General features: G+C 50.0%; 3 protein-coding genes across 7 annotated transcripts in view; 2 read left to right on the forward strand and 1 right to left on the reverse strand.

Annotated features, from left to right (window-relative positions):
• Nucleotides 1-5072, forward strand: part of ACTR8 (actin related protein 8) — a 20741-nt gene extending 15669 nt beyond the window's left edge. Inside the window, exons 15-16 of one of the 5 annotated variants that reach the window (XR_003676751.2) lie at nt 1517-1585; nt 4891-5072. The gene's annotated coding sequence lies outside the window, so the exon portion shown is untranslated. Of the gene's footprint in view, nt 1-1516; nt 1586-2224; nt 2328-3015; nt 3101-4890 lie in introns of those variants that run through there. The other 4 variants (XR_003676752.2, XR_008615633.1, XR_003676749.2 and 1 more) reach the window with 4 other exon arrangements.
• Nucleotides 993-13144, reverse strand: IL17RB (interleukin 17 receptor B). Its single transcript, XM_055079997.1, has 9 exons — nt 11765-13144; nt 10151-10276; nt 9485-9613; nt 7589-7640; nt 5986-6125; nt 5070-5241; nt 4536-4669; nt 3005-3118; nt 993-1784 (listed from the first exon to the last, which is right to left on the reverse strand). The coding sequence occupies exons 1-9, from the start codon at nt 11886-11888 to the stop codon at nt 1228-1230; spliced, it is 1548 nt and encodes a 515-aa protein (XP_054935972.1). The 5' UTR covers nt 11889-13144; the 3' UTR covers nt 993-1227.
• A 2258-nt stretch (nt 13145-15402) lies between these two features.
• Nucleotides 15403-24855, forward strand: part of CHDH (choline dehydrogenase) — a 98220-nt gene continuing 88767 nt past the window's right edge. The window contains exon 1 of the mRNA XM_024123929.3: nt 15403-15520. The gene's annotated coding sequence lies outside the window, so the exon portion shown is untranslated. The remainder of the gene's footprint in view (nt 15521-24855) is intronic.

A 24855-nucleotide genomic window follows, 5' to 3' on the forward strand; every position in this document is an offset into this window, starting at 1 on the left:
GCGCAGGCCCAGCGGCCATGGCTCACGGGCCCAGCCGCTCCACGGCATGTGGGATCCTCCCAGACCGGGGCGCGAACCCAGTTCCCCTGCATCGGCAGGCGGACGCGCAACCACCGCGCCACCAGGGAAGCCCCAGATTCTGTTTTTTATTTAAGTAATCCAGTGCAATAATTCATTTATAAAAAGACTAATTACTTCAAGAGGGCTAACTTCAACATAGGAATTATTTTTGTTTTGAACATGGAAAGTTATGTAATAACCATAAAACTCTGAATTCTGACAGTGACTTTTAATAGGTAACTTTGGGCAAAAGTAGACATCAGCTCTGCAAGTGATGTATTTTGTTGTTGATGTTAAAAGTCACCTGTACAAGAGTCAGATAGGACATGAATCTAGTTCTGAGAGGGAGGGTCCTATGCAAATACCAAGTATACAAGTGTTTCCATATAGAGTAGGTCATCTGGTCAGCAAAGACAGGTTCAGCTTGTTATTCCCTATTTTTGTTATATTAGAAATAAGGACTTGTGTGTGTAATAGAAGGTTTTTCACCTAAGAAGTTATTGAGTGAATTAGTGAGGACTCTTAGGTTTGGTATTCATTAATTAAACTTAGAAAGTTATAGAGCTAAACAATTCTACCTACTCTGCAGAGCATGGACTATTCAAGATTGGATATTCGGCTGGGAGATGCTTTATCATTGATTATCTGAATGGTTATAGTTTTATAAGTGTTCTTGATTTTTAGGTGTGAGATTGACTTAGCTTTATAGTCATAAATTCAGTTTCTGTTCTTTAATGCCACAGTAGTTAGTAAATTTGTAACAATTTTATTAGCATAAAAACTTAATTACTAGACTAAGGTGTATGTATTCAGTTGTGAATCCTCCCTTCCTTTTGCTAAAGCAGGTGTACCTATGGTTGACCCTTGAACAACACAAGTTTGAACTGGGCAGATTCAGTTATGTAGATTTTTTCAATAAATAGATACTACAGGTCTGCAGTTGGTTGAATCCACGGATGCAGAGCCACAGATACAGGTGGTGGACTGTAAAGTTATACATGAATTTTCGACTGCACAGGGGTCAGCACCCCTACCCCTTGGGTTGTTCAAGGTTCAACTGTAAGCCTACAAGTAGCCCATACGGTAAACTTCAGAATCATCACAGATGCTTTCCTCCTGTAATTGGAGCAGTAGGAAGGCTTTAAGGTTTCCTGCTTCGTGGCTGGGCTACAGGGAGGAGCAGCTGTAGTGGCAGGCGCGCACCCTTCTCCTCATCGACACACGTTGTTTTGCGTGGAGGAGCTCTGTGCAGAAAGCCGTAGCATCCTTCATGAGGCGGTATGTGGGGCAGACACTGAGCCCAGTGTCGTTGTCTTGGGTATCATCCTCTCTGAAATAGACCACCACGTATTGCTGCAGATGAGTCTGGCTTCTCAGATCGCTGCAGAAGAGGTTAAAGGCGAGGGGGAACAGGTCTTGGGAGTTCTCACAGGGGCTTCCCCCCCTCTTGCCACAGGTACCATCACACATGGTGTTATCATTGGAAAGAAGGAAAATGATCTTATCTGTGGCTTTCTTCTGAGTGGTAAGCCACTGCACGGGACCCATCTCGGCTATTTTCTTTTTCTGCCATTTTTCAAGGATGACTTCACTTCTGCAGTGGTTTTGAAGAAATTCAGTGAAGTAGCAAACTGTGTGATGGAAACATATTTCAGATGGGTAAACCACAAGAACCTTAATGGGGGGCAGTAGTGTGGTAGTGAAGGAAGTCTTCTTGATCTTTTCTGTGGGGGAGAAAATTATTTGTCATCTGTGGACAGCAAATAACAGGCTTTTACTCTAGTCTAAACTACCGCTGATAAATGATCCCTTGATAGGGCACATCACCTGAGTACCAGGGATGTTATTACTGCCAGAGAGGAAAATACCCCTGATGTTCCTTTTGTACACATCACCTGAAACACACCAGTGCTTAAACCTTAAAGATGCTTAAAAGATGTATTTTCTAAGTCCCTATCACTGAATTAGTCCTCTTGATTAAGCCCGTAGCTTTTCAAATAAATTCATAGAAACTGTTCAGGTTTAAGGTACTCTGTTTCAGGTGGGTGGTTGTAAATTTAGTATTTTTAGTGCCATATGTGAACAAGGACAGCTGACCTCTCTGCCCTTCACATCATGTTTTGAGTTGGGTCAACTCATTAGTTGTTCCATCTTCTACCTACAGGTGGTAGAGTTTCTTTACAGTTCCATAAGGTTAAGTGGTACCCCCATTTCAGCTGGAACTCAACTGGAATTCTGTCCTATACGTGCTAAAGAATGGAAACTAGGTATGAAACTACTGTAACGAATACAAGTCAAACAATAGCTATTAATATAAGTATTCTTAAGGTCAAAGTTTGACGTGGCTTGCCTACCTACGAAAGAACATGGGATTAATCTTGTTCTGTATACAACATCACAAACAACTCAAAGACTACATTTATATTTCCTTGTCTACGTGTGGAGGGGAGGAGAAGCAGAGGTTTTCAGTGGGCCTCCCTCTAGCTGTGTATCTATATAAATATTCTGATTTCTTATTCAAGTCTTCAGTGTTTTAGAGTTGGCACGATCCTTAGAGTATATGAATCCAAGTGAGTGTTGTTCTTATGCTTTGGAAGAATTATTTTTCAAAAGTAGGAACTAGCATAGAGTACCTATCACAGGTAGAATGTAATTTGTTATCAGCTATCTTTGGCCCATTACACTCGTTGTAGATGCCTCAATGGTAAAAAGAAAACAGGTGATAGCAGATCTGGAGTCCCAATCCCTGCTTTACCTTAGCAGGTGTGGTCCAGTCATTATATTAGTCTTTAGGAGAGCTCTGAGGCATTAAATAAATGTCTGACTCTTGTGTAATGCCAAAATGTGATTGCCTTTGGAGGGATCTCCTTTAAAAAAAAGAAAAATCAGTGTTATTTCCTCACCTCATCTGCGTTTCTTTAAAGAACTGAATTATAACCCTTACCATGCCTCCAGGTCAGATAGATCCCAACCGCCAGCACCCACGTGGCCACCAGCAGAGCCGAGAGGAGGAGAGTCAGCCATCCACCCAGCACACTTCTGCCTGGAGAAAACAAAGCTTATTCATCTTCAGCAGAACAGAACCAAATTTATCTCTTATTTGGAAACTAAAACTTTTACTCAGTGCTTTGCGGAAGTTTTGGTCTCTTTAAAGCCAAGGGTCAGTAGATCTCCAGGGGGTCTGCAGATAAGTGTTTTTCCATAGAGTGTCCAGGTGTTTCATTAGATTCTCAAAAGGGAGAGGGGGCCCAGGAGGTTAGGAACAGTCCTCTAAAATCATTTTGGCCTCTTACTCCACATTTTCACCGTGGTAACCAGAGTTTACGTTTGTTTTTTTGTTCTTTGCTGAATTAATGTTATTCTGGGTGCAATTACTTAATACATAATATGGATAGATGGCATTTTTTTTTTTTTTTTTTTTGTGGTATGCGGGCTTCCCTCTGCCGTGGCCTCTCCCGTTGCGGGGCACAGGCTCCGGACGCGCAGGCCCAGCGGCCATGGCCCACGGGCCCAGCCGCTCCGCGGCACGTGGGATCCTCCCAGACCGGGGCGCGAACCCGGCTCCCCTGAATCGGCAGGCGGACGCGCAACCACTGCGCCACCAGGGAAGCCCGGCAGGTGGATTCTTAACCACTGAGCCACCAGGGAAGTCCCCTTTTAACTTTAGACCCCACCCCTGGGCTACTTCTGGAAGCATTTTATTTGTCAACCTGCAGTGAAGGTACTAACATCGCTAAATCCAGAGAGACATTCTCCAGAACCAGCTGCTCTCAGGCACCAATGACGTGTGTCTCTTGGTGCCACTATTCCTAATTTGTTATCCAAATGTCTGTGTGGCCACAGTGAATTACAGTAACAGCCAGGCCTGAGCCACTGAGACGGATAAGAAAGTCAAAAAGCAGTGAAATGCATGTTCCCTCATATACTCAGTCCCTGTACAGCCCTGACGTTTTTCAGCAGATCCTTGCGGCACTCTGAATATCAATTCTGCACCGTTGATTTTGTTTCCCTTCTTGTGTATATCCTGCTTGGTCACGGATCTTGATCTCATTAAATGAAGCACAGGTATGGAAATACGGAGTCAGCTAAGGAGAAATGAGGATCTCAGCCTTATTTCTACTTTCACCAGAACTTCTCTTCCCTTTTTTTCTGGCTTCAGCCCCTCTCGAGCATTGTAATAGGACATTTTTTTTCCTTGGTCATACTTCTGTCACAAAGCCCTGAAATCCAGACTAGTGACTCAAGACCCAACACCTTCTAAGACTCCTGAGCTGTTAACCTAAACTTTGTACATGTTGCTAAGATGTTAATTTCCTTATCTAAAAGGGTTAGGTCACATCCTAATACATATACAGATATGTCCTCCAAAAAACAGAGCAGTGGGACTCCTCTTGACTTAAGCCAGCGCTTTACGAAATGTAAGTCCCTTGGGACTAGTAGAGTCTGGTTCCCTGGAAAAGGGGTGCAGTCCTAACGTGCTGATGGGAGTCTGCTCCACTGGGCATGTCTGAGCTCTGCTTGTATGTCCCCGGAATGAAGAACCAAAAGGCCCTTATGTCTCGGGTGTAGCTGTGTCCCACCGGGACCCTCCATGGCCCCACAGCATACACTCAGAGTGGAAAGAGCTGTGAGAGCACCTGCTAGCCCAACTTCCTGTTCTCCAGCGGGGTAAACTCAGTCCCTGAGGGGACAGAGTTGCCCTTCAAAGTTCATATGCTGATTGGGAACCCAAGTCTGCTGATTTCAAATCCTTTGTTACTTCATTTTGCAGTGAAAATGGAGGCTTGGGTTAATAAAATGGCTCAGAATTTCTCTGTGTTTCTGTGACAGAAAATAGGAATAAAAGCACCTTGGAAAGTCAACAGCCACTCACAGAAGCAGAAGGGACGATAAGGTCAGCTTCCTGACCTCACAGCTGTGAAGATGGAGGCCGGGATTCCCCATCAGCCTCACATAATGGCGAGACTGCTGGCAGAAGCGAGCTGGGGAGAGAACTCATCTGCTCCAACTAGAAAGACTCCTCAAAGGCAACGAGTTGCGGTGCAGTGGGTCTTTTCAATGCCCTTCCCCTCTCCTCCCCTCCCCAGAGCATCTCGTTCAACTTTACTTGGACTACAGCACCTTCACTTTCCCCAGTCCCTTGAACCACCACGGAAGTTCGAGTTAGTTCCTTCTGGTGCAGGTAAGTGAGACGAACATCAAGAATTAGGAGCCAGGGGCTTCCCTGGCGGCACAGTGGTTAAAAATCCGCCTGCCAATGCAGGGGACACGGGTTCGAGCCCTGGTCCCGGAAGATCCCACATGCTGTGGAGCAACTCAGCCCATGTGCCACAACTACTGAGCCTGTGCTCTAGAGCCCGCGAGCCACAACTACTGAGCCCACGTGCCACAACTACTGAAGCCCTCGTGCCTAGAGCCCGTGCTCTGCAACAAGAGGAGCCACTGCAATGAGAAGCCCGCGCACCACAACGAAGAGTAGCCCCGCTCACCACAACTAGAGAAAGCCCGCAGGCAGCAACGAAGACCCCAATGCAGCCAAAAATAAATACATTAAAAAAAAAAAAAACAAAGTATTAGGAGCCATATGAATGATTAGATCAAAGACTGCCAATGAAGACAACGCTCTTCCCAAACTGACTTTGAACTCAGTAGACTATGTGTGAGTCAGGATTCACTCCATACTTCTGAGACCTCTACCTTTGGTTGGTTTTAGAGTCACAGGGATGTTTCCAGGGATGCTCCCAGGGACTTGTTTTTCTTTGTCTGAATTAATCAAAATAGCCCAGCATATCTGTACAGCAGACAGTTCTGCCCGTGCTGTCTCAAAAGAGAGCCTGTCCAGGGAATCTGCATTCTTCGACAAGAGAAGGAGAGCTGGAGGTTGAGGACGGGGGTGGTGTTGAGGAAATGAAGGGGAAAAAAGTACCTCCAACACATAAGAAATCCCAATTACAGTGGTAGTTTGGATGAGAGCCATATATCTGTTTCCAAGGGGACTGGTTGTAAAGTTCACTTCTACCATGGTCTCATTCTTCTTACAAGCAGTGATGTTTGGATTCCACAGACTTCTGTGAGTTGAGAGAGAATCACAAGGCTGGAGTTGCAAACTCAGCCCTCGTTTAAGTCCCCATAAGGGCTTGACAAAAACAGATGTACGTTCTGAGGCATACGTCCAAGAGATACTTATTCAACTACACAGTGTGCCTTTTATTTATCATCCCAAAGTAACCTGCTGCCCAAGAAAGTTTAGTGACCCCACGTCACTGCTTTGCTGAAAACAGCTTCCCTGGGCTGAGGGTGGTGAGAGGCACAGGCTGGGTTCTACTACTCCCTTCTATTTTCAACATCCATTTTGAGTGAAGGGCTGGGGTCAGGATTTCCTCCTCTCCAGGACGGGGAGCAGGAGCCACAGGTTAGGAGACATGTCTAAGTTTATAGAGCGAGGGAATTCACCTAGAACTAGAACACTCTGGGTTCCAGGAACTCCATCCATCAGACTGCCCCAGCTTTACTGGATGTCAAGAAATAAGGAAATATCTCATGGCTTAGAAGATACCCAGACAGGTTTACTCTGTGAGAAAAATCTGGTTGTTTCATTCATGTGGCTTGCAAATCAGCACTCGGTTGATTTCCAGGAACATGATATAGAATACCGTGTATTATTTTCCCCACCCAGGAGGCCATTTCAAGTCCCAGCTCAGAACTGTCTTTAGGAGTTGGGTTCTAGGACTGATTCGAGGCCCTCAGACCCCCTCACATCCCAGTGACCTCCAACACTCCAGATCTCTCCTGGTGGGAGGCGAGAGAGGAGGCACAATGCTCCAAGTCTGCCTTCCAGCGAGGAGATGCGTGCACCCAGTCTGCTGGGGTTCATAGGGATGCCTGTGGGGTGGGGGTGCCTAAGAGGCAGGGACTGATCCCCCCCAAAACCACTAGCCTCATTAGCACCCTAAGACTATTACCCGGAAATGCACAGAAATCCTTGTAAACCCCTTGGAAGTTGGACAGTTGGGACTGATTATCCTGAATGGGCTTATTTAAAAATGCGAAGGGAGGGGGAAGGTTCTAACAGTCTGGCCTGTAGGATGTGGACCCCTGTGAGGTCACAGGTTGAGAGCCTGCTTCTAGGTCACTACTTTAGCTAACGCTCCCACCTTGAATGTTTGCACATCCAAGCAGAAGGGTCCCCGTGACCACAGTTCAGTGGTACTGGTGTCTGAGCAGGTGGAGGACTTACAGATTCCCATCCAGGCAGGAAGGGCCTTTGGTTTGGGCTAAAATGTTACTTTAACCAAGGGAGCAGGGTGTTTTTTTTCTGTGACTTGCTCACCATATTAACCTACTAAGAGTCTGTCCATCCCTGGGTTCAGTGGGCATGGCGCTGGCCGGGATCAGCCTTCACAGTCTGAGCAGTTCGGATACACAACAGCCCCACTCTAGGCCTCAGTTCCTTCATCTTAAAAAGCTTGAGCTGCGCTGACTCACGGTATGAATTTCTTCTAATAACAAAAGCAAATGCTGTATTTACTAACCTGCCTCGACGCACTTTTTTTTGTATTTCATTATGTGGTCCAGGCAGCCTGGAAATTTGAATGAAAGTTTTTACATTTTAGAAGAAGGTATCTCTGCTCCACCCCCTTGCCAACAAGTGTGCACACACATACGCTTACCACACCTGTAATGAATTGCCAGAAATTTCAGATATGAGGTCAGATAGCAGATTTAAATGAGATGCTAACATTATACTGTTAAACAGAAGGTTATCTATTCATGAAGTGATAACCAGAGTCTAAATACAGCCTTTATCAAAACTATCTGTGATCCCCAAGAGAAGACTCAGAAACCAACCATTATTCAAAAATGAGGTTTGGTAATATGTGTAGATACTGCCCCTTCCAGGAGGTGGAGCTTAATCCCACCCTATACCCACCACCCCAGGATGGGGTAGACTTAGTGATTTGTTTCCAAAAAGTAAAATTTGGGAAAGGGAAAAATACTAGATTACACAGAGAAGCCTGGCAGACACCACTTAACCAGTGACAGAGGTGAGCACCACCTGTGACGTCCTGTGCATGTCACCCACCCCTGACAGAGTGTTATGAGAAGAGTGCTTCACCTCTGTGGAATTCTCACCAAACACACCTATATCCCCAGTCTAATCATGAGACAAACACCAGACAAACCCAGATTGGGTTTGCAAGATGCATGGTCATCACTCCTCAAGACTGTCATGGTCGTGAAACACAGGGGAAGACTAAGAAACTCACAGATCAGATGAGACGAAGGAGACACAGGGGACTAAATGCCACTGGGACAGAAAGAGGACATTAATGGAAAAGCAGGTGAAATCCAATAAAGTCTGGAGTTTAGTTCATAGAAATGTACCAGGGTTGGACTCTTAGTTTTGACAAATAGACCACGGTAATGTAGGATGTTAACGATAAGGGAAACTGGGTGAGAAGAATATGGGAACTCTTTGTACTAGCTTTGCAACTTTTCTATAAATCTAAAATTATTCCAAAATATAATTTAAAAAATGAGATTTAGTCTCATCAGGAAAGCTGGGCACTACTGTGTAGTAAATGATGTGATGCCAAGAATACACTGGACCACGACCGAGGAACAATGACAGATTGGAAATTGCCCCATTTGGCTTCGATGCTACACCTGGGACAGGGACAGGCATGGGATACAGAACAGGTGACCCAGCCGAGTGGGGGTGACGTGGGGAGCTGCTGGGGCCGGGCACCGTGCTGGACCCTCCTCACCCATGATCCCGTCTCATCCTCACCCCAACCCCGTGTGTGATACCGCAGGTGTGACACCAGAGAGCTGATCGTGTGTCATAGAGCAAGGGAAAGAGCCCAGCACTCAACTCAGTGCCACCTGCCTCTTCACCGCAGCTCAGGGGACAAACCTACTGGAGTCTGTACATCCTCAGAGACCAGCCGCACGCTGCCAGACTACACAGCCTGCCAGAAGCTGAGGCTGGAACAAGCGTTTTGCATCAACAACAAAGAATGGCTAAAGTGCATCAGTCCAGAAGGACCAGAGTTTGACCGCCAGCTTCACTTCTGCATGTGTAACCAGGGCAAGTTACTTAAGTTCTCAGTTTCTTTAATCTGTAAAACGGGGCTGTCCCAACCTTGGGGTTGTTGACAGCTTAAGTGAGATGATGCGTGTCAGGTGCTCAGTCAGTGCCTGACACACAGGCATGGGCTTTCCCCTCCATTTCACCTGACTTAATCCTCTCCTTGTGAGTGAGGTGCGGTTACTGTCATGTCCATATTACACACGAGGAAGCCGAGACTCAGCAAGACCAAACGCCTTGTCCAGGGTACCCGGCTTCTCTGTACCAAACCACATACCAAAACAGGTGTCCCAGCAAGACAGAGAGTAAGAGAAGAGTGAGGAAGTAGTGTACCTGGTGAGGTGAAGTTCACAGCCAGGGAGGGGCCGTCTTCATTCATATTTGCATTGGGGATGTTATGGGCCCCAATGAAATAGACTGTGTTCAGCTCTACAGGAAAGCCAATGTAGGAAAACGTCCACTGCAAGGCAAAGCGGGAAGCCCTGAATTTCCAAGTTCTTCTCATTTATAATTTCATTCCTTAACCTACTGCTGAAACTCATGTCTCTAGTCAATGTTCGCTAAGGAAATGGACCCCACCCGGTTTGCCAGTGTAACTCACAGAATCAGAGAAGTGTAAAATTCTAGAGCCAGGATGTAATTTTCTTTTTTCTTCTTTTTTTTTTTTTTTAAAAAAGGGATCTTCCCGGACCGGGGCATGAACCCACATCCCCTGTGTCGGCAGGCGGACTCCCAACCACTGTGCCACCAGGGAAGCCCCAGGATGTAATTTAAGTTCAGCTTCCCTCACTTTGCTGATGGGGGAACTGAGGCCCAGGGATGCTGACTTGCCCAAGGCACACAGCAGAGTAATGGCCCCAAATGGGATTTGAACCCAGGCATCCTGCTTCGGGCTCCAGGTTGTAGCTGTCAGCAGCCTGTATGTGAGCACAACATCCACACCCTCAACAAAGGAGCTGGATTAGTGACAATTAGCCAAGTGTCTCCAAGTGCTTAGTTTGCCACCAGAGGGTCTGGTCTGAGTCTGGAAGGCCTCAGTGTAATTGCACCTGATGCAGTTGAAGGACTGGAAGTGGCTTTTGCCCGTCACGCAGATCTTGGTGGCTTTCAACAAGCATATGCTGGCTGCCGAAGTGGGCAAGAGGGCAGTTGTGTATTTAGTGCTAAATCTGTGGGTGACTTGATGCTAGACAGCCTACCTGCCTCATCGCACTTCACATTCACTATAGCCCTCAAGGGTAGGCACTATGATTGTCTCCAGTTTACAGATGGGGTAAGTGAGGCTTAGGGAATTTCAGGGAGCTTTGCTGTGGCTTACAGAGTTCATCAGCGGAAGAATATGGATTCAAATTCCAAAGCCTTTCCTCCTCATAGGTGAGCCTGAATTTCACAGATACCTGCAAAGAGAAGTCTAACTGCACACTATTTTGGGTCTCTTTTAAGAGGAACAGGCCTGCTGTATAGAACACCACAAAGGCCTCTCAGAGTGTCCTCAGCAGCCAGGCCTGTTCTGTCTGCACCTTTCTGCATGCTGATCCTTCTCCCTGGAATGCCCTTTCCTCCTATGCTCTGCCTCTCCAAGTCTTATCCTTCAAGGCCCAACTCATGCACCACCACCTATAACAACAGCTAACATACGTGAGCCTGCTCTGTGCCAGGGATGAAGCCAAATGCCTTACTGCAACATCTAATTTAATGTGGTCTCACCAGGGCCCTCTCCTGCCCCTCTCTCCCCAACCCCCTTCGGAGTACAGGTCCCTCCAGGATTCCCCTGATGGAGTCTGTGCCTGTGTCTGCCTTCCCTTGGCCCTCTGGGAACCTGACTGGCACTCCCAGATTATTGACCGGATGGAATTTAGCTGAATTTAGTGGGTGGAACCTACACACATGGCCTTTAGGTCCCCAGGACTGGTTCATCCAAAGAACTCACAAGGTGCCTCAGAGAAATGCCAGGACTTCCACAATGCCCTTTGGGAGGTGGAAAAGTTATCTACCCGAGAGAGTGTTTTCCTAAACCCCAGGGATCATCTCTGGCCTTACCCAGTTTTCTTCCATGAAGGACAGCATAACATACAGAAAAGCACACCAGCGTGCCATTTGATGAGTTTTCACACTCATGCAGCCAGTACTTAAGTCCAGGAACCCCCCAGGAGTGCCCCTCAGGCCTCCTTTCAGTCATTCCCCACCTGAGAGTAGCCACTGTCCTGACTTCTAACTGCTTAGAGTAGTGTTGCCGGTTTTGCACTTTTTGTTAATGGAATCATCTGGTGGGTAGGACTGCAGGCCTGCGTGCAGATGTGAAGGTAAGAACTCCTGAATCTGGCTTCTTTTGTTTGTGAGATTCATCCACACTGTGTGTAGTTACAGATCATTCATGCTCATTGCTATACTGGATTTCGTTTTATGATTCTAATTCTACCGTCAGGCATTTGAGGCATTTTTTTGGCTGTTAGGAATACTGCTACTATGAACATTCTAGTCTGTGGCTTTGCTGTGTGCATGTACGTATTCTGTTGGATATGTGCCTGGGAGGGGAAGTAATGGGTTGTAGAGTCTGCCCTTTTCTGCTTTAGCAGACACATCAGGCCTTATCCTTGATTGATGCAAACTTACCATTTGCCCGGAGTATCCAGCTTATGTTCATCAAAATTGAACAGTCCTCCAGCACAACACTGCTTTTGATAGGCTCCACTCGGAGATCCCTCAAGTCTCCTGGGGTCAGGGTGTGTCGGACCATCCATTCTGGAGATGGTCCTGGGAGAAGGCAAGACTGCCCATGACCCCCCCGCTCCCCAGCCCAATCCAATGCCACCTGCTTTACGTGACCCACCCCGACCACCTCTCACTCACAATTCGTCTCTTCTTCCAGCTAAGGCAGGCCAGACATTTCTCAGTGCTGGTTGATGTGCAGCCGAGGTGATGCTCAACCTCCTGGTCCCAACCTACAGAGCACGTGTAACCACTCCGGGTCCCTTCATACGTATGTGTGTATCCAATATATTTGACATGTTTATTAGGATCAGTCCTGCCTTCCCCACACCTCATCCTGGACTCCAGCCAGCTGGCCCCCATGACTCTCCTTTCCTACCTCCTAGTCTCTGCTGGTACCATCTCTCCTCCAGCTCACCCTGTCCATCCACATTTCTTGGGCAGAAGCCCACCCATTCTTCAAACGCTACAATCTCCCACACTCCTTCTTCTCTAAAACATTTGCATCCTGTTCCCAACTGTAAGTGACATCCCTCCCATGGCACTTGATCTCCCTCCAAGGAGTGGCAGGCTTCCCTTTTTACCTTGCATGGCGATTCCCACCCTTCCTTTGCCTCTAACTTGCCAGGAGTCCAGCCCACCCGGAACCCTGGGAGCTCTGCCTTGAGCAGATAGAGGCTTCACCCGCATCAGCTAACAAAGCAATGGTTCACCCTGTGCCTGGTCTCTGATGACCTACTGCCGGGATTCGGATCCCCTATAGGTCCAACTGTGCTTTTGATGTAAAGCCCTGTTTCTAGTGCACCTCCCGGGTTCAGAGCCACACTGAATCGTCTGCAAGAGAGAAAGAAACCGAGTGCCATGTTGAATACCGTCAAACCACAAGCTTTCATTTGCCAATTAGGCAAAACACCATCTTTTTCCTTAAATGCATATACAAGGGATGAATGCTGAGCTGGTTCCACTTCACGGTTTGAGGGAGACTACGTGGCCCCATGGTAGGCTATGATGGGCCATAGATTAACCACTAGTACACTTGACCCTCAAGCCTGGCCATCACCTCCCTTAAAGACCAGAGGTGGGTTCTTTACCCCTCTCTGCACCTCAGCCATCTCTGCTACAAGCAGGGGATAACTGTGGACCACCATGAAGGTCCCTTCACACTCTAATGTTTAACTACAGGCTTTCAGGACAGTCTAGAATATTTATTGAGTTTTCTCAGGTTAAGGACTGGCTGTGCCAAGAAGATAAGCAGAAGAGTGCAGTCCATGGTGCCTTTCCCAGGTGCTTTAAAAAATTCTTCTTCTAATATAAAAGGACTCACCTGAGATATTTACAAAATCATAACGCAACTGTGATTTCATCATGTTATCTTTTAAAAAGAACTTTTAGGGCTTCCCTGGTGGTGCAGTGGTTAAGAATCCACCTTCCAATGCAGGGGACACGGGTACGAGCCCTGGTCCGGGAAGATCCCACATGCTGCGGAGCAACTAAGCCCACGTGCCACAACTACTGAGACCGTGTGCCACAACTACTGAAGCCCATGCTCCGCAACGAAGAGTAGCCCCCGGTTTCTGCAACCAGAGAAAAGCCCGCGCTAGCAATGAAGACCCAATGCAGCCAAAAATAAAGTCAATAAAATATATAAAATTTATTTAAAAAAATAATAAAGAGAACTTTTTTTGTTTGTTTTTTTTTGCGGTACGCAGGCCTCTCACTGCTGTGGCCTCTCCCGTTGCGGAGCACAGGCTCCGGACGCGCAGGCTCAGCGGCCATGGCTCACGGGCCCAGCCGCTCCGCGGCATGTGGGATCTTCCCAGACCGGGGCACGAACCCGTGTGCCCTGCATCTGCAGGCGGACTCTCAACCACTGCGCCACCAGGGAAGCCCTAAAGAGAACTTTAAAAAAATAAATAATATCATCAGTGTCTAAGAAAGTCCAGTATTAAATCCTTTGGAGTTAACTGCTCATGTCTTTTTATAAAAAAAAAATAATTAGTACTTTGGTTTTGTAATAAAATACTGGACCTAAAATGCAGCCGCAAGTTCCAGTGACATGACACAGCATGGTTAAGTCCACCAGCTCTGGAATCTGATCCCTCACGGCCTCAACGTTTCTAAACACCTTGTATGACAGAAGGCAAGACTTTTGATAGTTTGAGTAATCTGAGTTGGGTGAAATTGTCAGTCGCTCATCTTTGTCTTTTTAAAGCTGAACTCCAAGGGATATCATCAGGCAGCTTTTTAAACAAATGAGCCACCATAATGGGAGCTACGTTCTTGTCAAAGGGCTGGTGAGACAAATTTTAGGAAGAAGCAAAGCAACAGCTCTAAACTTTACAGAGTTCAAGCTGTTGGCCTAACAGCAGCTACTGCAAAGGCAATGAATTCTTCCTCTAGTGGAAAAGGCCAGGGAGTGAGGGGATGGGCTCCGAACTGAGACAGAGGACAAGGAGAGTAGCTGAAGACATAAGGGCAGGGAATGCGGTTTGTCATTCCATCACCAAGTAACACCATGCTTTTATGCTATGTGCTATGCTAAAAGGGCAGCAATATAGCTTCAAATGCTATTTCGCAGATGAGCTTTTCTTTAATGACCCAGAAGATTCCCTCAGTCCTTCAAGGCACAGGGGACGAAGAGAAACCTGCAGTAGAGTTCAGGAGCTTAGCTCTGAGGACAAGGGCCCCAGTACAGCGAAATTAACAGGGCAAAAAAGGTGAGTGGAATGGAGAAGCAGTTCTTGTGCCCCCAAAGAGGGCAAACCTCAAGACCCCAGGCAGTAACAACAGTGAACAACTACTATGTGCCAGGCTCTTTGCTGCTGCCTTGCAGGCCCTATCGCTGTCCTTCACTAGATCCTGGTAAGTTAGGTATGACCCTTCCTTACACAGATGAGGACAAGAGGCTCCGTGAGCATAAATGGCTGAATCAAGAGCACATGGTGGCATGTGAACCCAGGTTTGTCTGATTCCCTTGCTCCTGACTCAAGCAGCCCGACGCCCGGTGCCCCAGAGCATGCACACGCGTCCCCTTCAGACGGCCCTCCGCGAACCCCTTGGAGAAGCATGAGCTGACGGGTGGGACGAATTTGGGTCCGGGCTTGAGGGACGGGAAAGCGGGAGAGGGGCGCGGACGTGGGCTTACCGGCTCCGGAGGCATGGCATCGCAGCACAGCGCGGCCAGGCTCAGCAGTAGTGACATCGCGGGGCCACCGCCCGCCACTGCTCGTGGTCCCGGTCAGCCTTCGGCCGCGCTCTTATCCCGGCGCCCGGGGCCACACCTCCGGGCTCCGCCTCCCCCAGCACCGCCCAGGTAGGGGCGGCTCCCTGGCGCCCTTCCTGGGTAGGGAAAGAAGTGCCCCGGCCTGCAGGGCCCGCGAGGCATGCCTGGGTCCGAGCGTCTCTCGAACAGCCGCGCACGCGCTGGCTCAGCGCACCCGTGTGTGCAGTGAGCCAGGTGCACGAGTGTACGCGCGCCCCGCTCGCCCGAGCCCGGCGGGCCCGCCTGGCGTCCGGTCCCTCCCGGAGCAGGTCGGTCCGAGAGGCCCGCGGTGCCCCTCCTGGCCGCCCGGAGCGCGCGGAGCGCCGGCGCCGCCAGTTAAAGTGTAGCGGGGCCGGGCCGCCGCCGACCGTTCCTGCACTCGGGCCGAGCTGCCCACGGTGAGTAGCGGGGACGCGCTAGACCCCGGGTCCACCCGCCCCGAACGGCCCCGGTCGCAGCCCGGAGCCCCCGGCGGCCTCGGGCCGAGAGGTCGGGTGGGTCCGGAGGACCCCGGCTGGACGCCGAGGCTGGGGCTCCACTTGACGCTACGGCTGAGCCCCGGGAAACAAAAACGGTGGGACGGGGACAGCAAAGCCTCACTGAGTTCTTCGTGGGAGCTAGTTCCTCGCAGGAACTAAGTTATATGTAATTCGTGTAATAGAAACCCTCCCTTTCCCCGGGTGTTCTGGTCAACGTATGTTTTCACAAAATGAGGCCTGACACTAACACTTCGGTCTCCGGAGGCGGAAGCCTTCACCCTTTGGGTTTGGAGGCGGATTTTCGAGTTTCACTGAGCTCAGGATTTATGAGCAGCGTTAAATGCAAATTTTGGGCCCGCCTTTCAGAGAGCCAACGCAGCCCCTCAGGTCCAGCAGGGTCCGGAATCTGCCTTTAACTTGACATTGCTGGTAATTCTGTGCAGGTGGACCAGGACCATCCTTTGAGGCACAGTGGTTTGGGGGAAGGTTAATAAAAATCAGCTGGGCCAACAGCCGGTCAAAGTGCTTGGAACTTTGCTGCTTCAGCTGCCTGGGTTTGCAAAGGACAAGGTGGGGGTGACCAACTCAAGGTCCCTTAAACTTGTAGGCCAAGTTAGCTCCATTCTTTACCTGAGACCAAGGCCTAAGGAGGGATGGAATTGTCAGCTGGTGCGAGGTTGACTTAGTAAAGCAGCTCTTTTGCTGAGGGCCTGTGCACCAGGCCTGGCCCACCTGCCTGATTCAGATTTGGGCCAGCATGGAGCGGGCCCAGCTAGAACTGGGGGCTCCGACATTCACACATGTAGGTTTCAGGTGACGCTTCCAGAGGATTGGTCTGGTTTCTAACCAAGGAGAGTGGCTCAGGTGAGGCTGTTGCCTTACCCATGCCTGGGGCTGGGCCACCCTGGGCCCCTCGCTCAACCTCTCTGAGTTGCTTTGAGCCCTGGGGTCCCAGAGATCATTTTCAGCTCTAATAGCTGTCTTTCTTCTGAGCAAACACGTGCAGGGTGCCAGCCCTGGGGTGCAAAGGTGCCTTTGGACTGAGGATGCGGGCGGTGAGAGCATGTTCGAGGGCACATGTGCCCAGCCTGCTGTGGAAACACAGATGCAGACAGCCTCGTCTTCCAGCTCTTGAGATCATGAACTTTGTCCCATGGTGCAGAGGAACCACGGCAGACGTTTCGGTGGTGGTCAGTTTTCAGTTTTAGAAAGCCCACCTGGGTGGCTATGCCAGGCTGTGGGACGCCAGTCCCTCTGAGGCCAGCGAGGAGGCAGGTGCTAACCAAAATGCGTTCACTGGACAAATAGCCGAGTCCCTGTGGGCCAGGCTTCGAGCTGTGCCAGCTTTACAGCTGGCCCCAAAGCAGGCCCTGCTGCAGGAGCTTGGGCTGTTGAGTGTGAGGGCTTTGGGGACAACCAGGGGTGCAGAGGTTAGTCCTCTATCTGGAGATAGAGTTTGTGAGTCAGACATTTATAGGGGTGGTAGAGAAGGGAGGAGGATAAGTCGCCGGGGAAGGAGAACTCCCTGGAGGTGAAGGCTAGGAGGGCCTGCACCAGGAAAACCCGAGAGTGAGGGGGCAGCTGAGGTGTCAGATGAGGCAGAGGGGCCAGGGGTGGCCTGGCCTGAGGTGGGCCCCTGGCTTAGGTCCTTGGCAAGAAGGGGTGAGACAGGCAGGGGAGGAGGAGTTTGGAGGTGGGAGTGGGCTGGTTTTCTTTCAAGAAAGGGCAAGGTTAAGATCGTTTCTCCAGGGGAAGAAGCTGGTGGGCAAAGGAGAGAGGAAACGTGAGGCCAGCATGGTGCCGAGGTGGCTGGGCATCGGGTAGGAGGAGTAGGAGGAGGGAACCTGGGCAGCAGGTGCTGGCCATTGACTTGGGACACAGACTGAGTGATCCCCCAGTGCCCTGGGTCCAGGGCTGGGTGTGTGTGGGCACAGAGGTGACACTGCCCTGGCCCTGGTTCTCTGATGCCCACTGCAGGACTGCAGAGTGGGCAGTCCCAAGGAGAGCCCTTCAGCCACAGCTGGTGTTCTCTGTGGGCCAGCGAGGTGTGCCTGCCCGTCTTTTCGGGGGGAAGGGGTCTGCTCTGGCTCGGAAGTTCCTTCCAAAAGCTGTCCCTCCACAAGAGGGCCTTGTTGGTTAAGCATGCAGCCTCCGAGGTGGCCTGCTGGAAGGGACACCATTTGTTTGAATGCCCAAGTCCAATAGTGTCGTGGCTTTAAACAGGAGGCAGGGCCATTGCGGGTCAGGACTTCTCAGCTTCCTCTCTCTCTGTAACCTCTGGAAGTCACTGCCCTTCTCAGAGCCTCAGTTTCCTTTGCTGTAAAGTGGGCGGATGAGACAGTGTAATGGCAATGAGGTGACTCAAGTCTGTGAGGGAAGTGCAGATGCTCTGATCTTCCCCCTTTGGCCATGAATTCTGCTGGGTCTGGGTTTCTGAAAGAGCCACTGTGCAGTGTGCCTTCAAGTCTTGGTATTTAGTAGGCGCTTGTGAAATGCTTGAATGAACGAATGAATGAGTGCATACCTTCCTCCTAGGCCGGCACCAAAGCCTGCCTGCCCAGGAGAGCTGGTTTGCGTTTCTTCCTCCTCTTCCTCCTCTGGTGGGGTGAAGGGCACCTCTCCTGGAGCCTGGAAGACCACTCTGTCTAGTACCCATGGCGGTGACCCCAGAACCCCTGGGACAGGTTCTGTGCCGCTGCTGGGGGTGGAGAGACCAGGGTTCCAGATCCCTGGCTGTGCTAGTTACTCCCCAGTGCCAACCTCGGATGAGGCTCTGGGTGTCCTGGGGCCTCAGTTTCCCCATCCATAACATGAAGCTGACATCAGCCCTGGTGGCCTGGCAGGGCTGTTGGGAGACTCTGAAGAGGTGGGAAAAAGCTGAAGGACTTAAAAAAGTGCTGTGTAAATTTAGGGGCAGGGGAGGTGGGGCAGGGGAGTTGGGACAAGAAATAAACAAATGATCTCCACGGCCCAAATAGGGAAATTCCTTCGGACCCAAGTGCAGCAATGCCCTCAGGCTGTCGCTTTTGTCAGAACTTTGTTTCTCTGCCCTATCCGTCAGCAAGGGAACAAGGCCATCCGGGTTCTTGACATGTCCCAGGCCCAGTCTCCACCCACACAGGTGGAATTTTCCACTTCTTTTTTTCAAATATTAATCAAGGCCCCAGCCAGTCAACAGTGGACCCATTGTCTCATGAAGAGCAAGCTGTTTCTGGCAAACACTGGCCACCTCCCAGGGCCCCAACGGCCCTCCCGAGCCGGGACGGGTGCTGTTGGGAGCACCCTGCCCTCGGTACCACCCTCCCCCCGCCACCCAGTGTTCTGCTCCAGCTGGTTGAGTTTTGCAGAGTCCGTGGCCATGCCTGCTTTGAGCCAGGGACCCCGAGGCCACACTGAGAGCTTGCCCCCTGTTCACAGCGGGGCCATGGAGCCGCAAACGGTTTCTCTGCTCCAGTAAGGAGGGCTGGCCCAGGAAGGCCCACAGACGCGGGCCACGGTGTTAAGTCCATGTTAACACTACCCCTGCCAGTTCCTAGGGCGAAACCCCATGAGGCCACAGCCCGTGTGTACTTGCACCGATCTTCACATGCGCTGTCACACTGGCGCCTGGAAGAAGGTCCAGAATGCAGAGGAGGCTGGTACTGTTTTTCTCTCAAAGCCCCATCTGTACGTGGGCGACAGAGTCGGCCTCCCAGAGCTTGAGGGAGGATTACTGGAGATGTCAGGGGGTAGGAGCAGTGCGCATGTGTGGGACTCATACCAAAGGGGCAGCCACCTAGCTCTCCATCAGTGATTCTTGAAACCAGGGTCCGTGGATGCTGGTTGATGTCCTACACTAGCCTTGGTGCCTGACTGATTCCTGCACTTTCGTTCAGTGATGGAGCTGTTCGTAGTTGACACAAGGAAGCAGTGGGCATTTTTAAGCAGCTCACCTGGCAGTCCGTAGGGCCCTCTGCCGCTAAGCCCCTCCAGAAGCTTGAAAGGGACACAGTAGCGGGCATGTGTGGGAAAGTTGGTTGACTCATATCCCGCCGCTGGTTTATAAAAGAAAGTGAGCTGGCTACCTGCAGGGCTGCTCCCAGGTGTGATCTGGCGTCCCTGTCCCTGCCACGCCGTGGCTGGATGGCGCCTCGACAGAGGGTCGCTTAGCACCTCCAGGGCCTTGCTGGCCTTCGGAGGAGTGTGTCTCTGAGCCTGTGGTAGTGCCTGAGTGAACGCGGATTAAAGATCAAGCAGGCCTTGCATTTCTCTAATGATTAGTGATGTTGAGCATCCTTTTACAAGGTATCACCTCACACCAGTCAGAATGGCCATCATCAAAAAATCTAGAAACAATAAATGCTGGAGAGGGTGTGGAGAAAAGGGAACCCTCCTACACTGTTGGTGGGAATGTAAATTGGTACAGCCACTGTGGAGAACAGTGTGGAGGTTCCTTAAAAACTAAAAATAGAACTACCATATGACCCAGAAATCCCACTACTGGGCATATACCCTGAGAAAACCATAATTCAGAAAAGAGTCATGTACCATAATGTTCACTGCAGCTCTATTTACAATAGCCAGGACATGGAAGCAACCTAAATGCCCATCGACAGATGGGTGGATAAAGATGTGACACATATATACAATGGAATATTAGCCATAAAAAGAAAAGAAATTGAGTTATTTGTAGTGAGGTGGATGGACCTAGAGTCTGTCATACAGAGTGAAGTTAAGTCAGAAAGAGAAAAATAAATACCATATGCTAACACATACATATGGACTCTAATTTAAAAAAAAAAAGGTTCTGAAGAACCTAGGGGCAGGACAGGAGTAAAGATGCAGACGTAGAGAATGGACTTGAGCACACGGGGAGGGGGAATGGGAAGCTGGGACGAAGTGAGAGAGTGGCATGGACTTATACACACTACCAAATGTAAAATCGATAGCTGGTGGGAAGCAGCCGCATAGCACAGGGAGATCAGCTTGGTGCTTTGTGACCACCTAGAGGGGTGGGATAGGGAGGGTGGGACGGAGACGCAAGAGGGAGTGGATATGGGGATATATGTATATGTATAGCTGATTCACTTTGTTATAAAGCAGAAACTAACGCACCATTGTAAAGCAATTATACTCTAGTAAAGATGTTAAAAAAAATAAAAAGTAAAATTAAAAAAAAGATCAAGCGGTCCTGGCAGCTGCTGCTCTCTGCCCTCTGCTCAGCCCTGTGTTTGCAGCAGATGCCAGAGTTGGTACCTTGGACAGTGGGAAGGGATGCTTTTCCCTGGGACCTTGGAAAAGTCACCTCAGCGCACGGGTCTGGGCCTCTAGGGGATTGATGTCCAGTCCATAATAGTGCATCTCAAACTCCCTGTGGTGCAGGACCATGTTTGGTTTTTAAATTTTAATTCACATGGGTTGATTAAAAAAATGTAATAAAAGTTGTTACAATAAAAACAAAGATACATCGCATTTTAGCTCATTATCTTATTAGGAGACGCAGCAGACATCAAGTCACTGTGTCACATTGCTGGAAACGTTTCTAAACCCTGCCTTTTGATTCTGTGCTTATCTTTCGCAGACAGTCGAAAATAGCATGTGGGTTGGCCCTGGCCACAGAGCCTGAATCCTTCACATCTGGGTGTGAGGTGGTGTTTTTTAATCGAGGTTTTAAAAACTGGTTGAAAATGTGCTTGAAGGAGGAAGCGGGTAGCAAACCTTTGTTGAACGCCGACTTCTGTGGAACAGGGTGGAGTCCGTCAGCCTAGATCAGGCTCCCCGCCTCCGAGTTTCTCCCACTCTGCCTTCATTCCCTCACTCCTTTAGCAGAGAGATTTGAGATTTAAAACAGATAGCAACAATGAAAGCCCTTTTTGTTGTGGAAAATTTGGAACACATACAAAATTAGCCAGAAGAGAGTATTGAATCCCATATCCCATCCCCTCATGGGTGATCCTGTTTCGTCTGCCCCCCAGATCCCTGGGGTTTTTTAAACCAAATCCCAAATATTGCTTATTTTTTTCTGTCCATCTTTCAGTAGGTATTTCTGAAACAGTCGTTTTAAACAACATTACCACAGAAGCAGTGTCACATCTGACAAACAATGACTTAATATCCTCAAATATCCAGTCAGTGTTCAAATTCCTAGGACCTGAGTGAGATCCACACGTCATTCTCTCATGATCTGTGGATTTCCCTCCATCTCTCTCTGCCTTGTTTCTTTTTCACTTGAACTTGCTGAAGAAATGTCGGGCTTTCCCTTGGCCTGGATTCTGTGTGTGGGATCCCACGTTCCTCTGATCTTCGAATTTCCTCCAAATCGGTGGATTTAGAAGTGTGAGCAGATTCAGGTCTGGAGTTTTTGGTGAGGATGTTTCATTGTGTTCTCTGCCCCCGCAGAGGCTGAGGCCCCCTGTCGCCAACAGGAAACACCCGGCCCAGGTCACACAGAAGTCCTGGCAGAGCTGGGGACAAAAGCCTGGCCTGTGGTTGACATCATACTTGGGGCTCCTCCCTGGGGTTTTCTTGGCATTTTGAGCAGTCTCTGCCCTGTCCTGCGTCCCACCCTCGGCCCCAGGAGGGCGCAAGGACAAGTGGGCCCTGCCCAAGCAGCCGGAGTTATCTCCGAGGCAGCAAATGATTAGCTAATTCAAGAGAAGAGGGGAGAGTTTCTGATTCATTTGTTTATCCTGCACCAAAATGTGGGAGATGAGAGTTTTAGGAAGACAAACTTGACTTTTGAAGAAAATGAGTTTTTTTTAATTAAAAAAAGTTAAGCTACAACATACAGTAAGGTGTACTGATGGTGAATTTTTATCTGTCTGTGCACCCAGGTGATCATCACCAGGTCAGGATCCAGAATGTTCCTTGTGCCCCTTATTTTATTTTATTTATTTATTTGCTGTGGCATGCAGGATCTTAGTTCCCTGACCACGGATCGAACCCATGCCCCCTGTAGTGGAAGCACGAACTCTTTACCACTGGACCACCACGGAAGTCCCTCCCTGTTCCCCCTTCTAAGTGGTACCTCTCTCTGCCCCGGCACAGATGTCTCAGTTCAGCGTCCGCATCTCAGACTGCCCAGGTGTGGGAGCTGTAGGCTGCACGCCGGCCTGTCCCCATCGTATGTCTACTCAGCTAGCATTACAGAGTGCCACGCTCCACGTTGGGGGCAAGGCCACAGAGCCTTTGGCTGGGGCGATGGGCCTTTGACAGTTCATTTCACTCTAGGGTTGAGGTCTCAGTAAGTGGTACAAAGAGAAGTCCCAGGATGGATGTGGCCAGTGGCCGAGGAAGGCTTCTCAGAGGGAGCATTGGCTGAGCAGGGTCTGAGGGAAGGTGAGAAGTGACCCAGGTGCAAGGAGGTGGGGACCCCATACCTGGAAGAAGGAGCACACGTGCAAAGGCCCAGGGTGGGAGGGAGGGTAGGTGGTCTGGGTGCCTGGAACCCAGAGAGTGAGGCTTATGGTTGGGTGAGGGGTGATGGGTGAGGCGGGGGCAGGAGGCAGGGCTCCTGGGGCTGTGAGGAAGCTTGCTCCGTCATCTTGGGAGGATGGGGCCTGGGCTGGAGGTGGGCAGCGAGGTTCCCATGGCGGGAGGGGGCAGCTGCTCAGGGTTCTTCGCTGGACCATTACTCCCCAGCCCGGCTACCTCTCTGACCAGACCCTTCCCACCTGGGCCACCACCCCGAACTCCCCTCCTCCCACCCCAGGGCTGGGTGATCAGGCCTCTATGCCATTGAGAAGGCTTTGCCAGGCTGCAGGGAAGCAGCCGAACTTTACCACTTTTTGGCCTCCACAGCCTTGGGTGGTGCCTTGTACGCTTTCCACGTGCGGATTCAGGTGACTTTTTAGCTCCCACGATGTGAGTGTGTTGTTGCTCCGCCATCTTGGGAGGATGGGTGGCCTGGGCTGGAGGTGGGCAGCGAGGTTCCCATGGCGGGAGGGGGCAGCTGCTCAGGGTTCTTCGCTGGACCATTACTCCCCAGCCCGGCTACCTCTCTGACCAGACCCTTCCCACCTGGGCCACCACCCCGAACTCCCCTCCTCCCACCCCAGGGCTGGGTGATCAGGCCTCTATGCCATTGAGAAGGCTTTGCCAGGCTGCAGGGAAGCAGCCGAACTTCACCACTTTTTGGCCTCCACAGCCTTGGGTGGTGCCCTGTACGCTTTCCACGTGCGGATTCAGGTGACTTTTTAGCTCCCACGATGTGAGTGTGTTGGGCGGGTCCTGCCTCTGACTTGAAAAGGGACAGGGGCTCCCCTCTCAGGCTTGTTTTCTTTTCTGTGATGTGGGACTGATGGTGACGGTGATGATGATGCTGATGATGAGCCCGCTCCCCCAGCGTCTGTGGGAAATTCAGTGTGTGATAACCCACGTGAAGTGCTCAGGATGGGTGGCTGCCCCTATTAGGACTACTTTACTTATAACTCTGTTTGGTTTTGTGGCTTACTGGAGCTCCGTGAACAGACAGTGGCAGCTACGGAGCATTATTCATTTGAGCCACACAAAGCCCAGCCTAGAAGGTTGAGAACCTTGTCAGAGGTCTCTCAGGAGAGCAGGTCAAAGCCGGGACTAGAAAGCCAAATCAAAGGCAGGTGGCCTGCTCTGAATCCTCCACTGGAGAACAACCCCTCAGAGACCCCCAGAAAGGCGAGGATGGCAGCGCCCCCCCGGCCCCACTTTCTGAAGTTCTCTCTCAGGATTGTCGGCACCACCCTGGCCCATGGGCTCAGAGACAGTGCCAGCCTTGGGGCACTAAGGGGCTTAGTGGCCACGAGCAGCTGAGCTTTGTGCCTCCGTCTGCTCAAGCCGTGTCTGTAGTGACAGGGCTCCCCAGCCACTATGTAAATGGTTAACAGCATCCTTTCTTGTGACTGGGCCCTTTTTATGGCTCTGTCCCCCATGGGTGGACAGTAAGGTTTTCACCATTGTTTGCCAGCATAAACAATTTGGGACAGACTCTAGGCTTGTGTTTTCACAGTTGTGCAGAGTTCTCTTTTGGTTAAATTCTTTTTTTTTTTTTTTTTTTTTGGCTTGCACCCATGCAGCATGTGGGATTTTAGTTCCCCAACCAGGGATTGAACCCATGTGCCCTGCATTGGAAGCGTGGAGTCTTTTTTTTTTTTTTTTTCCAGGTGGCTTTGCTGTTCTTTTATTCTGACTCCCAAGTCAATAGTTTTCCTATTGCATCATGTCTTACTTTTTTTTTTTTTTTTTTTTTTTTTTTGCTGTACGCGGGCCTCTCACTGTTGTGGCCTCTCCCGTTGCAGAGC

The sequence above is a fragment of the Physeter macrocephalus genome, chromosome 18 (assembly GCF_002837175.3).
Source record: "Physeter macrocephalus isolate SW-GA chromosome 18, ASM283717v5, whole genome shotgun sequence".
Lineage (NCBI taxonomy): Eukaryota > Metazoa > Chordata > Mammalia > Artiodactyla > Physeteridae > Physeter > Physeter macrocephalus.